General features: G+C 35.4%; 1 protein-coding gene and 1 long non-coding RNA gene across 2 annotated transcripts in view; both read left to right on the top strand.

The window, feature by feature from the left end:
• LOC139498915 (uncharacterized) overlaps positions 1-16,278 on the top strand; it is a 437,948-nt gene that overhangs the window by 314,039 nt on the left and 107,631 nt on the right. The window lies entirely within an intron of this gene.
• LOC139499275 (uncharacterized) overlaps positions 1-16,278 on the top strand; it is a 71,610-nt gene that overhangs the window by 15,647 nt on the left and 39,685 nt on the right. The window contains exons 5-7 of the mRNA XM_071287945.1: positions 4,894-4,945; positions 11,078-11,320; positions 15,450-15,938. Of these exons, the coding sequence (XP_071144046.1) occupies positions 4,894-4,945; positions 11,078-11,320; positions 15,450-15,938 (784 nt within the window). The remainder of the gene's footprint in view (positions 1-4,893; positions 4,946-11,077; positions 11,321-15,449; positions 15,939-16,278) is intronic.

Here is a 16,278-nt window from a genome sequence, read left to right as displayed (position 1 = left end):
TTGCTGTTTTTAGCTCACCTGGCCCAAAGGGCCAAGTGAGCTTTTCTCATCACTTGGCTTCCGGCGTCCGTCGTCGTCGTCGTCCGTCGTCGTCCGTCGTCATTAATTTTTACAAAAATCTTCTCCTCTGAAACTACTGGGCCAAATTGAACCAAACTTGGCCACAATCATCATTGGGGTATCTAGTTTAAAAAATGTGTGGCGTGACCCGGTCAACCAACCAAGATGGCCACCATGGCTAAAAATAGAACATAGGGGTAAAATGCAGTTTTTGGCTTATAACTCAAAAACCAAAGCATTTAGAGGAAATCTGCCATGGGGTAAATATGTTTATCATGTCAAGATCTATCTGCCCTGAAATTTTCAGATGAATCGGTCAACCCGTTGTTGGGTTGCTGCCCCTGAATTAGTCATTTTGAGGAAATTTTGCTGTTTTTGGTTATTATCTTGAATATTATTACAGATAGAGATAAACTGTAAACAGCAATAATGTTCTGCAAAGTTAGATTTACAAGTAAGTCAACATGACCGAAATGGTCAGTTGACCCCTTTAGGAGTTATTGCCCTTTATAGTCAATTTTTAACCATTTTTCATAAATCTAAGTAATCTTTTACAAAAATCTTCTCCTCTGAAACTACTGGGCCAAATTAATCCAAACTTGGCCACAATCATCTTTGGGGTATCTAGTTTAAAAATGTGTGGCGTGACCCGGTCAACCAACCAAGATGGCCGCCACGGCTAAAAATAGAACATAGGGGTAAAATGCAGTTTTTGGCTTATAACTCAAAAACCAAAGCATTTAGAGGAAATCTGATGTGGGGTAAAAATGTTTATCAGGTCAAGATCTATCTGCCCTGAAATTTTCAAATGAATCGGTCAACCTGTTGTTGGGTTGCTGCCCCTGAATTGGTAATTTTGAGGAAATTTTGCTGTTTTTGGTTATTATCTTGAATATTATTATAGATAGAGATAAACTGTAAACAGCAATAATGTTCAGCAAAGTTAGATTTACAAATAAGTCAACATGACCGAAATGGTCAGTTGACCCCTTAAGGAGTTATTGCCCTTTATAGTCAATTTTTAACCATTTTTCATAAATCTAAGTAATCTTTTACAAAACTCTTCTCCTCTGAAACTACTGGGCCAAATTATTCCAAAGTTGGCCACAATCATCTTTGAGGTACCTTGTTTGAAAAATGTGTCCGATGACCTGGCCATCCAACCAAGATGGCCACCACGGCTAAAAATAGAACGGGTAAAATGTAGTTTTTTGCTTACAACTCTGAAACCAAATCATTTAGAGGAAATCTGACAAGGAGTTAAATTGTCAATCAAGTCAATATATATCTGCCCTGAAATATTCAAATGAATTGGACAACCGGTTGTTGGGTTGCTGCCCTCCAATTGGTAATTTTTAAAGAAATTTTGCTGTTTTTGGTTATTATCTTGAATACTATTATAGATAGCGATAAACTGTAAACAGCGATAATGTTCATCAAAGTAAGATCTACAAATAAGTCCACATGACCTAAATGGTCAATTGACCCCTTAAGGAGTTATTGCCCTTTATAGTCAATTTTTAACAATTTTCATTAATTTGGTAAATTTATGTAAATTTTTACCAAATATTTTTCTCTGTTACTAATGGGCAAAGTTCATTATAGATATAATTGTAAGAAGCAAGAATGTTCAGTAAAGTAAGAACTTCAAACACATCACCATCACCAAAATACAATTTTGTCATGAATCCATTTGTGTCCTTTGTTTAATATGCACATAGATCAAGGTGAGCGACACAGGCTCTTTAGAGCCTCTAGTTTTGTTATTATCTTGAATATTATTATAGATAGAGATAAACTGTAAACAGCAATAATGTACAGCAAAGTAAGAACTAAAAATAAGTCAGTATGACCAAAATAGTCAATTGACCCCCTAAGGAGTTATTGCCCTTCATAGTCAATTTTTAACAATTTTCTTAAAATTTGAAGATTTTCAATAACATTTTCCACAGAAAGTACTGTTATAGATAGAGATTATATATACCCTTATGAAACTGAATTGTTTGCCGCAAACTTGCAGCAGACTTGCTGCAAGCTTGCGGCAAACAAAAAGTTTGCAGGAACACAGAAAATAATGTTTGCAGATGTTTGCAGCTAGCTGCAAACTTCCGGCAAACATTGCTGCAAGCTTGCGGCAAGTTTGCAGAAACATCAATGTTTGCCGTAAGATTGCCAGAAAGTTTAAAATAATTAAGAATGTTTGCCGCAAGATTGCCGAAAACTTAGATCTTTCAATATGTTTGCCGCAAGATTGCAAAAAACTTAGATCATTCAATATGTTTGCCGCAAGATTGCAGAAAACTTTGACCATTCTATATGTTTGCCAGAACATTGCAGGAATTACACAATATTGACTGGGCATGCCTAGTTGGCACTTCCTGGATGCTAACAATTTGAAATTGTGGCTAGGTCATGTTGGTTGTGTTTGGAAATGCATTTCACATATATAAGAGATCAAGGAGGCATTTGATTCAATAATATGGGATAATCAGTATGTAATTGTGTAAGTACAAATGATTCATAAAACTGCATGTTTTAATAAAATAATTAATGTTATCATCATACATAATTAAGTAAGCAACTATATATACATGTATGTGTGATTGAAAAACTTAAGCTATTATAAGTTTGAATTTGTTACTGATGTACTAATTAAGATTAAGTTAAATTCTGTATCAAGCTTGAATATTGTGTCCAAACTTGCACCAATTGTTCAGGGTTCGACCTCTGCAGTGGGATCAGGTTGCGCTCACCGAAGCATTTTATTCCATTGGTAAAGGGGTATAACTCTTAAAGTGATGCCACCAAAATTCTAACTTGATATATTTTGTGGTAATAAGCATTGTGTATAAGTTTTATAACATTTGGGTGAGGCCAAATTTGGGATGTACGGGGCGACGAACGGACGGACGGAGGAATGAACGGATGGACAAACAGATGAACCGACACAGACAGATGAACACTATTATAAGTCAAAATTTGTCATTTTTAAAGGTCAATAACTCCTGTTGTTTATTGCTTTTTGTCATATTGACATTTTTGTAGATCATGTACAGCTGATAAGTTTATCACGACGGAAGCCAAGTGATTAGTAAGCAACGTTTGTGTTGACATGAATCATTATTGATATTATGATTATGGTCATAATTACAAATTAACTGTTTACAAAACTTTCAGTTTTTATGAATACTAAGAATTTTCTACCACAGGAAAAGATAGTTTTAGCTGTATTTGGCAAAAACTCTTTGAATTTTGGGTCCTCCATACTTTTCAACTTTGTACTTTATTTGACCCTTTTTATGCCCCCGCCATAGCGGATCTTGAGGGGGCATTAAGTTTTAGCCTTGTCCGTCTGTACATACGTCCGTCCGTCTGTTTCCCGCTTCAGGTTAAATTTTTGGTCAAGGTAGTTTTTGATGAAGTTGAAGTATAATCAACTTGAAACTTAATACACGTTCCCTATGATATGATCTTTCTAATTTTAATGCCAAATAAGAGTTTTGACTCCAATTTCATGGTCCATTAAACATAGAAAATGAAAGTGTGAGTGTGGCATCCATTTACTATGGACACATTCTTGTTGTCTATTATCTTGAAAACTATTTTAGATAGATAGAAAATGTTATTTGAAAGAAAAAAAATCAGGCATGCAAGATCAACAAAAATGACAGTACTAACAAAACAATTGGATAACTCCTGAAGCAGTAATCATGGTAATAGCCTTAAACAATGATTTTTGACCAATTTTCTTTGTCCATCTTATAATTTTTCAAAGATCATCTCCTCTGAAACCAATGTCTGTCATATTTATTTAAGTTAGGCTGTTAGTTTTCTCAATTGAATATTTCATATTTTTCATGTCGTGGCCTTTTATAGCTGACTTTATGGTACAGGTTTTTATATGACCGCCAAAAAAATGCGTTCTTATAAAACTATCATGTTGTGGTTGTCGTCCAGAGACACATTTGGTTTCCGGACAATAACTTTAGTTTAAGTGAATGGTTCTCTATGAAATTTTACCAGAAGGTTCAATACCACAAAAGGAAGGCTGGGATTGATTTTGGGGTTATGGTACCCACAGTTTAGGAATAAGGGGCCAAATAGGGACCAAAAACAAGCATTTTTGTAGTTTCAGGATAATATCTTGTGTGTAAGTGTATGGATCTCTCTGAAATTGTACCCTAAGCTTCCATATATCAAAGTGCATGCTGCGATTTAGATGTTAAACACCAACAATCAATCAATCCAATTCTGTTTTGGCAAAATGCCTAATTGTATTGTATAGTTTTTGGGGCAAACATGACAGATGAGCGATATCCAGACACCTTCGAGCCTCTAGCTGGTTTATACCCTAAATACTATGTAAAGGACAATTTTTTTATATGATGGAACATAGATACTTGATTTACTCAATTTTACATATGCTTAAAATGGAGGTTAACCAAAAAGAACGGATACATTTTATCAAGACAATGATAACAAGTGTGAGATCACTGCGGAATATTGGAATATTCTACAGTTGGAACAATTTTCAATTTAAAGGTGTATTCAAAATGCATTTGCAAATCAACATGAAGCAAGTTTATGTCTACAAGGGGATGTTCCAAATTCAAAAACCACCTTTACACTTTAAACTATATATCTCTATTAATGTCTCTGGGCTACCCTTTTTCCTGAAAAATATGAACATTTGTTCAATATAAATATTATATAATGTAAAACATTTGTTTTATAAAGTAGTATATTTTTGGGGGTTGATGTGTTAGAATTTTTATAGTGCAACTAGTGACATGAGTAAAGATATATTCACAGTGCATATTCCTAATTTTTTAGACTGTCATGTCAAAGAAATCTTCAGGCGTGACTGCTGGACTAGGAAAAGAAGGTAATTTTCTTTAACATTGTTTAACTTTATTTCATTATAAGTTTATTATTACTCTAGGAATTGCAGAATAACAACATTTTTTTTTTGTACGACGTCATGCAATTAACTGCAATGTATTGATGAGAATTATCACTATAAAATAGATAATAACAAACTATGGAGCTATATAGTGTTAGCAGCTTTCCAATATATGAAATACACCACATAGTAAGTACCATCACCTATATGGTCTTCTGTAGGAAGTTATAGTACATGTTAATCAGTACTTGCAGGCAATATTCTGCATTGCTAGAATTGTTTCTCCAAGAAAAGGGGAAGCCATTATAGACTACTCTCTGACATAATATTGTTAGAAACCATTAATGTTTGTTTCACCTGTGACAAAAGTCCTATAATGTGAGACGTAGGGATGACAATCCATTCATGATCATGTCATGGATCACTGATCAAGGTACATTTTCCGTTGTCTAGTCAGTATCTCAGCTGCTATAAACAGTAGATAATTATACCCCACGCAACGAAGTTGCGGAGGGTATAATGTTTTTGACCCATCCGTCCGTCCGTCCGTCCGTCCGTCAGTCCGTCCGTCCGTCCGTCAGTCCGTCAGTCCTGTTTCTTGTCATCGCAACTCCTCTCAAACCACACAACAGAATTTCACGAAACCTGTTCAGATAATAAGGACATACTATGTAGTTGTGCATATCGACGGGAAATTGCGATTCAATTTTTTTTCTAGGAGTTACGCCCCTTTGAACTTATTTACTTTAATGTACTACTGCAACAGTTTGTCATCGCAACTCCTCTCAAACCACACAACAGAATTTCACGAAACCTTTTCAGATAATAAGGACATACTATGTAGTTGTGCATATTGACGGGAAATTGCGATTCAATTTTTTTTCTAGGAGTTACGCCCCTTTGAACTTATTTACTTTAATGTACTACTGCAACAGTTTGTCATCGCAACTCCTCTCAAACCACACAACAGAATTTCATGAAACTTTGTAGATAATAAGGACATACTATGTATTTTGACAGGAAATTATTATTCAATATTTTTTCTTATACAATTTTTTTTCTTATACTTAATTAATTTCTCCAATGACAATGTGGGGACGTGGGGTATGTGAGCGTGCTCACTAAGGTTCTTTAATTTATAAACTTTATATGATTTATATATTTTTTGTAAAGTGAACATGTCTGTTTGGCAGTTTTCACCTTATTTTGACCTGATTTTTATGGTGAATTAGTCAATGTTGAGTTTTTGTGTTTAGATATAAGAAGATGTGGTATGAGTGCCAATGAGACAACTCTCCATCCAAGTCACTATTTGTAAAAGTAAACCATTATACAGCCGTCCCCCATAAGTATTTGTAAAAACAAAATGGCCGCCAGTCAATGTAAATCTGCACCTGAAAAAACTTGGAACTATTTAACAAGTAACAAAATAAAAAAATCCTACCTCAATACTTTGTTATGTTTCCTTTGTTCCTCATGACTCGTAAAATCCTCCTTGGAATGCTGTTATACAACGATTTCAGGAAAGTAACAGTTAATTTGTCCCATATGTCACGAATTTCACGTTCCAGGTCTTTGGTATTATTTATGTTCTGAGTTCGTTTTTGCAGTTCCCTTTTTAATACCCACCAACAATTCTCTATAATATTGAGGTCTGGACTCTGAGCTGGCCAGTTCATGCTTTTTAGACCCGTTTCCCTACGAAAATCTTGAACAGATCGGGCTCGATGGAGGGGGGCATTATCATCTTGAAAAACGTAGTTATCATCTGGAAAATGACGAACAACCACTGGCCACAAGTTATTGTCAATAATTTCAATGTATTTTAAGGCATTTATGTTACCTTCAACAACAGTAATAGTTCCGACACCATGGTAAGTGATGCATCCCCAGATCATTAAACTATACTTGCGCTGAGATGGAGGGCAAATACAATCTGTCAGCCACTTTTCTCCGACCTTTCTCCAGACACTGACACGAGAATCCTGCCCAATGATTACCTTGCACTCATCACTGAAGATTACTTTACTCCAGTGTGCATTAACAGTTTTATGTAAATTCCCCCTGCAATATGCCACTCGTTTCTTCTTGTTGACCTCACGGATACGAATTTTTTTCTTTACTGACCGCTTGTGAAACCCATCAGCATGTAATTTGCGTTCAACAGTTCGTTTAGAGAAAGGTCGATCAATGCTCTCATTAAAAATATTAGTAATTTCAGATAAAGATTTACGGCGATGTTTTTTTACACAACGGGAAAGTTTTCTCATGTCCCGGTCATGAAAGGATTTTGGTCTGCCTGTTCTCCGAATGTTTTCTATATCACCCCGGTGCTCATACCTCTTCAAAAAACAGTAAACAGTACTCTGTTTAATGCCTGTCAATTTGACGATTTCACTTTTTCTACATTTAATGCAGCGAGACGACTTTTCTGATCAGATGTCAGTTCTTTTCCCTTGCGACCCATTTTGTTTACATTAGATACAACGTAAGTGCAGACGCCTCTGACGTCATTACGCACGTGTCACATGACAACCACTTGTTTTTCCACATGATCATCTATATATAGATTCATTGCCATCCCGATTGTGACATGGAGACGACGGTCAAATCTTGTTTACCCTTCCATGACGTGACCGCCATTGTTGTTTTACGAATACTTATGGCGGAGTACTGTAGGTCAATGCATAAAAGTCAAATTAGTTTCGACAATTTTCCAATTTTTTTCACGAGAGTGATCCAGATCCATGAGAAAGAAGCCCCTAAGAAACAATCAAGATCCGTCGTCAAAAGTAACTTTCCAGATAACGAAAAAAATATTCAGATATGAAATTTTCAACCTCAGTAACATTGATCCTAGCATGGGATATGGAAAAAAAATTGGTAGCAAAATTAACAGAAATCCCCAGACAAGCTTGTATGTGAGAAGAATTAGAACGCCAATAACAACAACGAGAAGAATTCACAGTAAAACAATACTAGTAGTTCTCCATTAATATAATCATCATATTACAATTATATATTGACATAATAACGAGTATTGTTTTTTTTTGTGCTTCTGTTACAAAAATAATAAATTGTGTGGACTTTAAATAAAATCAAAGTAGTGCTCAGTAACATATAGCATTCCTCTTTTATGTGTTGTTGCTATCATCTGGACCTAAACACAAATTTGAATTTTTTTCAAGGTCCATTGTTATCAAAGAAGTGCGATCTAAAAGATATTATTCTTCTATGACTTGTAGTTGATTAGATTTTGTATCTTAATGTACCTTAACCAGAATTAATTTAGGTCAAGATGACTCTTTTTTCATGGACAATCATTACTATCCAATAATAGTAAATCCTTCTTTTTTACACACAGTTTGTTTCAATCTTTACCTAAATGCAAAACTTAGATGCATGTTTTTTTTCTTAGTTGTTAGTGGCTTTGAACTAGCTGTCAGTAACTGCGAGTACTCTCAGATCAGTACTTATAGGTTCTTTTTGTTGTTCGGAAATACAAGTACCCACCCACGTCCACTCTATTTTTAGCTCACCTGGCCGAAAGGCCAAGTGAGCTTTTCTCATCACTTGGCATCCGTCGTCGTCCTGCGTTAACTTTTACAAAAATCTTCTCCTCTGAAACTACTGGGCCAAATTTAACCAAACTTGGCCACAATTATCATTGGGGTATCTAGTTTAAAAAATGTGTCTGGTGACCCGGCCAACCAACCAAGATGGCCGTCATGGCTAAAAATAGAACATAGGGGTAAAATGCAGTTTTTGGCTTATAACTCAAAATCCAAAGCATTTAGAGCAAATCTGACAGGGGGTAAAATTGTGTAGTAGGTCAAGATCTATTTGTCCTGAAATTTTTTGATGAATCGGACAAACTGTTGTTGGGTTGCTGCCCTGAATTTGTAATTTAATGAAATTTTGCTGTTTTTGGTTATTATCTTGAATACTATTATAGATAGAGATAAACTGTAAAAAGCAATTATGTTCAGCAAAGTAAGATCTACAAGTAAGTCAACATGATCAACATGGTCAGTTGACCCTTTTAGGAGTTATTGCCCTTTGTAGTCAATTTTTAACCATTTTTCGTAAAACTTAGTTATCTTTTACAAAAATCTTTTCCTCTGAAACTACTGGGCCAAATTAATCCAAACTTGGCCAAAATCATCTTTGGGGTATCTAGTTTGAAAAATGTGTCCGGTGACCTGGCCATCCAACGAAGATGGCCGCCATGGCTAAAAATAGAACATAGGGGTAAAATGCAGTTTTTGGCTTATAACTCAAAAACCAAAGCATTTAGAGCAAATCTGACGGAGGGTAAAATTGTGTAGTAGGTCAAGATCTGTCTGTCCTGAAATTTTCAGATGAATCGTACAACCTGTTGTTAGGTTGCTGCCCCTGAATTGGTAATTTTAATGAAATTTTGCTGTTTTTGGTTATTATCTTGAATATTATTATAGATAGAGATAAACTGTAAAAAGCAATAATGTTCAGCAAAGTAAGATTTACAAGTAAGTCAACATGACCGAAATGGTCAGTTGACCCCTTTAGGAGTTATTGTCCTTTATAGTCAATTTTTAACCATTTTTCGTAAATCTTAGTTATCTTTTACAAAAATCTTCTTCTCTGAAACTACTGTGCCAAATTAATCCAAACTTGGCCAAAATCATCTTTGGGGTATCTAGTTTAAAAAATGTATCCGGTGACCTGGCCATTCAACCAAGATGGCCGCCATGGCTAAAACTAGAACATTTGGGTAAAATGCAGTTTTTGGCTTATAACTCAAAAACCAAAGCATTTAGAGCAAATCTGACAGGGGGTAAAATTTTGTAGTAGGTCAAGATCTATCTGTCCTGAAATTTTCAAATGAATCGTACAACCTGTTGTTAGGTTGCTGCCCCTGAATTGGTAATTTTAAGAAATTTTGCTGTTTTTGGTTATTATCTTGAATATTATTATAGATAAAGATAAACTGTAAAAAGCAATAATGTTCAGCTAAGTAAGATTTACAAGTAAGTCAACATGACTGAAATGGTCAGTTGACCCCTTTAGAAGTTATTGCCCTTTATAGTCAATTTTTAACCATTTTTCAAAAATCTTAGTTATCTTTTACAAAAAGTCTTCTCCTCTGAAACTACTGGGCCAAATTATTCCGAACTTGGCCACAATCATCATTAGGGTATTTAGTTTAAAAAATGTTTCCGGTGACCCGGCCAATTAACCAAGATGGCCGCCATGGCTAAAAATAGAACATAGGTGTAAAATGCAGTTTTTGGCTTAAAACTCAAAAACCAAAGCATTTAGAGCAAATCTGACATAATTAAAATTGTTTATCAGGTAAAGATCTATCTGCCATGAAATTTTCAGATGAATCGGACAACCCGTTGTTGGGTTGCTGCCCCTGAATTGGTAATTTTATTGAAATTTTGCCGTTTTTGGTTATTATCTTGAATACTTATATAGATAGAGATAAACTGTAAACAGCAATAATGTTCAGCAATATAAGATCTACAAATACGGCAACATGACCAAAATTGTCAATTGACCCCTTAAGGAGTTTTTGCCCTTTATAGTCAATTTTTAAAAATTTTCATAAATTTTGGTAAATTTAAAAAAAATATTTTCCACTGTAATTACTGGGCCAAGATCATTATAAATATTGATAATTGTAGCAACAAGAATGTTCAGTACAGTAAGATATACATACACGTCACCATCACCAAAACACAATTTTGTTGTGAATTTATCTGTGTCCATTGTTTAATATGCACAAAGACCAAAGTGAGCGACACAGGCTCTTGAGAGCCTCTAGTTTTATATGATTTCAAAAACCCAGGTAGAATCAGGTGAGCGATACAGGCTCTTGAGAGCCTCTAGTTATAGCTAGAGAAGTATAAAAAAGTTTCCTGTTCATGATTTCATCTGATCTTCAATATGACTTTCATAGATTTCTTTTAGATAACTGGACGTTACACAAGCAACAATCAATCAATCCATGTTTGACAGAATTTTAATGATTTGTTAATGAAAAATATTAATAACAAACTTAAATCAGTGAACAAATCTTTATTGAACTTGGACTAAATGACCTTTTTATAGAAACTGTTATAATTACAGATCCAATCCACACACAGACAAAGTCTGCTATGTTAAACAGGTTACTTGGCAGTGGAACGTATGCTTCCTTTGACATGCGCTGTATGGTAACAGGCCAGTTCGGGGTCGGAAAATCAAGTCTTGTCAAGCTCTTAGCTGGTGATATCATCCCAGAAGGAAGATATCCCACCGATGGGATTTCCCTTATAGAAGGTCGCTGTGGCCTCGATGTTGACACTAGAAGCTGGATTTATATTGATCCAGGTAGGGATATCTACAACATTAAAACTTTTCTATTAAATTTGAATACTTCTTTGGTATCTTCCACCTCTCTACATGCTCTATTAGCTTCAGAATCAGGTCATCTTTATATAACTTGAAAAGTAAAGAGTATAAAATACTGTACTAAATTATGTCTATAGAGTATACAGTAAGTATCTCCCAGTACATCCAGCTTATTGTACCGGGAGGCCATAGATGTTTAGAGTATACAGTAAGTATCTCCCAGTATATCCAGATTATTGTACGGGGAGACCTTAGATGTATAGAGTATACAGTATGTATCTCCCAGTACATCCAGGTTATTGTACGGGGAGGCCATAGCTGTTTAGAGTATACAGTAAGTATCTCCCAGTACATCCAGGTTATTGTACGGGGAAACCATAGATGTATAGAGTATACAGTATGTATCTCCCAGTACATCAAGGTTATTGTACAGGGAGGCCATAGATGTTTAGAGTATACAGTAAGTATCTCCCAGTACATCCACAGAGATGCAAACAGTTTTTTTTTCCTGTCAGACAATGGGGCCTACAGGGTACCAAGTTTTGCCAGACCCATCAAATTTCTGCCAGACCCATATTTTCACTCAAAAATCAAATGAAATTATGCTATTGAACAAACGTTAATTTTGATTTTGTTGATATTATTATTATTTTAAAATAACCTGTGATTCATAACAATTGTAGTTTATTGAATAATACATTACATAATATTGATCTGATTAAAAGTTATTCTTCACAAGAGTACTTTGAAACAAGATAGTCATTGGTAGTTTCATTCTGTTCAAATTCAAAATCTGACTCATAGTCAGAATCATTATCACTCCCAGATTCATTCGGCTTTACAGCTTTATCAACTTGAATAGGTGACTGGTTTGGTCTTTTACCGGGTTTCGACCCACTTCCAAATTTATTGGCCATGACATATTTCCTGAACTTATCAACTATGCTTAATAGACCTCCTTCCTAGAGAGCGAATTTCTAAAACAAAAAACATGACGGAAATACGGAGAATTGTTCGGGGCGAGATGGACAAGGTACGAAAGACTATTACTGAGCGGAAATACTGGTTCCCGGAGTTAGAAAATGCGGGGGAACAGGACATTTACTTTTATTAAAGGTGATCGCAATTTTATAAACAAAATACTCTGCCGGGGCCGACGGGGATTTCAGTTTTGGCGGACCCAAGCGGACTAAAATATTGCCGGCCATCAGTTCCTGCACAGCTACAAGTTTTGCCGGACCTGCATAAATTCTGCCCCTTAGGTCTGACGGGTCCGACGATTAGTTGCATCTCTGCATCCAGGTTATTGTACGGGGAAACCATAGATGTATAGAGTATACAACATGTATCTCACAGTCATCCAGGTTATTGTACGGGGAGACCATAGATGTATAGAGTATACAGTATGTATCTCCCAGTACATCAAGGTTATTGTACGGGGAAACCATAGATGTATAGAGTATACAACATGTATCTCACAGTCATCCAGGTTATTGTACGGGGAGGCCATAGATGTTTAGAGTATACAGTAAGTATCTCCCAGTACATCCAGGTTATTGTACGGGGAGAACATAGATGTATAGAGTATACAGTAAGTATCTCCCAGTACATCCAGGTTATTGTACGGGGAAACCATAGATGTATAGAGTATACAACATGTATCTCACAGTCATCCAGGTTATTGTACGGGGAGACCATAGATGTATAGAGTATACAGTATGTATCTCCCAGTACATCCAGGTTATAGTACAGGGAGACCACAGATGTTTAGAGTATACAGTAAGTATCTCCCAGTACATCCAGGTTATTGTACGGGGATACCATAGATGTATAGAGTATACAGTATGTATCTCCCAGTTCATCCAGGTTATTGTACGGGGAGGCCATAGATGTATAGAGTATACAGTATGTATCTCCCAGTTCATCTAGGTTATTGTACGGGGAGGCCATAGATGTATAGAGTATACCACATGTATCTCCCAGTACATCCAGGTTATTGTACGGGGAGGCCATGGATGTATAGAGTATACCACATGTATCTCCCAGTACATCCAGGTTATTGTACGGGGAGGCCATAGATGTATAGAGTATACCACATCTATCTCCCAGTACATCCAGGTTATTGTACGGGGATACCATAGATGTATAGAGTATACAGTATGTATCTCCCAGTTCATCCAGGTTATTGTACGGGGAGGCCATAGATGTATAGAGTATACCACATGTATCTCCCAGTACATCCAGGTTATTGTACGGGGATACCATAGATGTATAGAGTATACAGTATGTATCTCCCAGTTCATCTAGGTTATTGTACGGGGAGGCCATAGATGTATAGAGTATACCACATGTATCTCCCAGTACATCCAGGTTATTGTACAGGGATACCATAGATGTATAGAGTATACAGTATGTATCTCCCAGTACATCCAGGTTATTGTACAGGGAGACTATAGATGTATAGAGTATACAGTAAGTATCTCCCAGTACATCCAGGTTATTGTACGGGGAGGCCATAGATGTTTAGAGTATACAGTATGTATCTCCCAGTTCATCCAGGTTATTGTACGGGGAGACCATAGATGTATAGAGTATACAGTATGTACAATCATATCCCCTTTATTTGTTCATTAATGTTACATCCACAAATGAGACTACCACAGACTTTGTACAACAAATATATGTCACATGTATAGCTGACACAAGGGGATATAATGAAAAACAATATATTGAGTTTACAATTCTAAATGTTGTTTTATTCATTGAAATATGAATTTGATCAACATGATCAATTGATTAAAACTTTATTTTGTTGTTCAGATTGATAAATAAAAGCTCTCTTTCAATTATAAAATTGTATTGATTTATCTTTCTAGAGTTATGGGACATTAACTCTCAGATTAAAAGGCAGTTTTTCAAAAAAATGGCACACCTTCTAGGGTATGCTTAAATAGTATGTTTTTTTTTTAAATTTGGTTCATTTATCATGTTTATATGTTTAGGAGTTTAGTCTGACATCCATTATCGCTGAACTGGTATAAAGTTTTTTAGGGGTCAGCTGAAGCCTGTCTCTGGATTGGGGATTTTTTTCGCTGTGTTGAAGAGCCATTGGTGGCCTTCGGCTGTCTTCTGCTCTTTGGTTGGGTTGTTTTCTCTTTGACATATTTCCCGTTTCCATTCTCGATTTTAATAAATAGATTTACTGAAAACTTTACGTTGTCATATAAGTTAATGGTTCACATATCAGGCACTAGATTTAAGTATGCTTTGAACTAATTGATACAAACTTTGCACTCTTGCTTGGATTGATGAATGTAGTCTCAATTATGATTTAAACAAATTCTGGTCTGATGTACCAGAGAAAATGACATGTTACCATGATAACTTAAACAGTCATATTTTGTGGCAATATTTATATGCCTTAAGATTTCCTAGGAGAAATACTTTCTATAGAACTGTTTTACTGACTACTGATGAAAACCTTCTGCATGTTATATTTACAGCACTAGTTCACTTTGTTAAAGGATATACTATAATGAATTAGCTATCAACTTGGAGTTTATCGTCTATTATATACCTATATTAGTTCACTTTGTTAAAGGATATACTATAATGAATTAATAAGCCATCAACTTGGAGATTATCGTCTATTATATACCTATATTAGTTCACTTTGTTAAGAATATACTATAATGTATTAGCTATTAACTTGGAGTGTATCGCCTATTCAGTTATTGCCATTGCTTTCTATCTATAAACGTTTAGAAATTATCCTGATTCTAAAACCTAACTTAAATCATTCATGAGGTCTCTAGTTTCAAATATATTCCGGAGTCTTTGCTGATCACCCAAAGTAAGAACACGGCAATAAAACAGATACATGGTAGTTTTATTCTTTGTAAAAACAAAATATGACAAAACGGGCCTTATTAATTCCCTTGAGATATGTTTAGTTTGTGTTAACAATCATTAAATGCATTTGACCATGATCATGCCTGTTGATGATTGTTTTAAACAAAATGGTACCAGTATAACATTTGCTAATTATTTAACAGAAATACATCTTTATTGAAAATTATCTATTCAAGTGATATATAATATTTTACAGAAACGTATAATGCCTTGGATGTTGTGTACAATAAGGTGTTAATGACTTCAGTAGAAGAGGTTGAAAGACAAGAATCAGAGAAGCCATTTGAACAGCTACCAGAGTCCAATCCTGTTAGAAGTGATGATAACATCATGACAAGTGGTCCTTCTCAACAGCCTCTAGCAGTCAAATCTTTGTCACCTCAAATGTCTGACAGTGTGTCCCAGAGAAGACCAGAGTTGAAAACACGCATGCAATCGAAAATGACAAGAGAAGAAATAAGAAAGAAAATGGAAAAAGTCCTTAAAAGTGGAAACTACAAGATGAAAGTTGGAAGACTCATTTTTTGGGACTTCGGTGGACAGTATGTCTATTATACGACACACCAAACCTTCATGACTTTCAGGGCTTTGTTTCTCGTGGTATTTGATGGAAGTAAGCAGTTGCATGAAATAGTCCCAGATGTTCTGTGTTTTCCAGGACAGCACATGACACCAACTCCAGCAGGTACGTACACATATACAGCAAGTTGGTTACAATACAAAGATTCAGATCGTTTTCTATATATAAAAAAAAATCAATCCATTTTCAACAATAAAAACCAGGCTTCAAGTTTACTGTGAAAATTGTTACATATTGGGAAGGTAATCAAACAGATGTTGCTCTCTTTGAAGTTCATTCGATGGGAACTTTACATGTATAAATATCTCATTTGGTAGTACATGTGACTGGACACAAAAATAGACTAGTGATTAAAAAAACAAGTGAAAAACCAACAAATATTGTCAGAGCAAGAAATAATAAGTAAGAATCATGTCAATTATATACTTTTAATGATGCATCGTTA

This window comes from Mytilus edulis, chromosome 12 (genome assembly GCF_963676685.1).
Source record: "Mytilus edulis chromosome 12, xbMytEdul2.2, whole genome shotgun sequence".
Taxonomy (NCBI): domain Eukaryota; kingdom Metazoa; phylum Mollusca; class Bivalvia; order Mytilida; family Mytilidae; genus Mytilus; species Mytilus edulis.
Note: the sequence above shows the minus strand (reverse complement) of the source record. Positions and strands in the feature narration are given on the sequence as shown.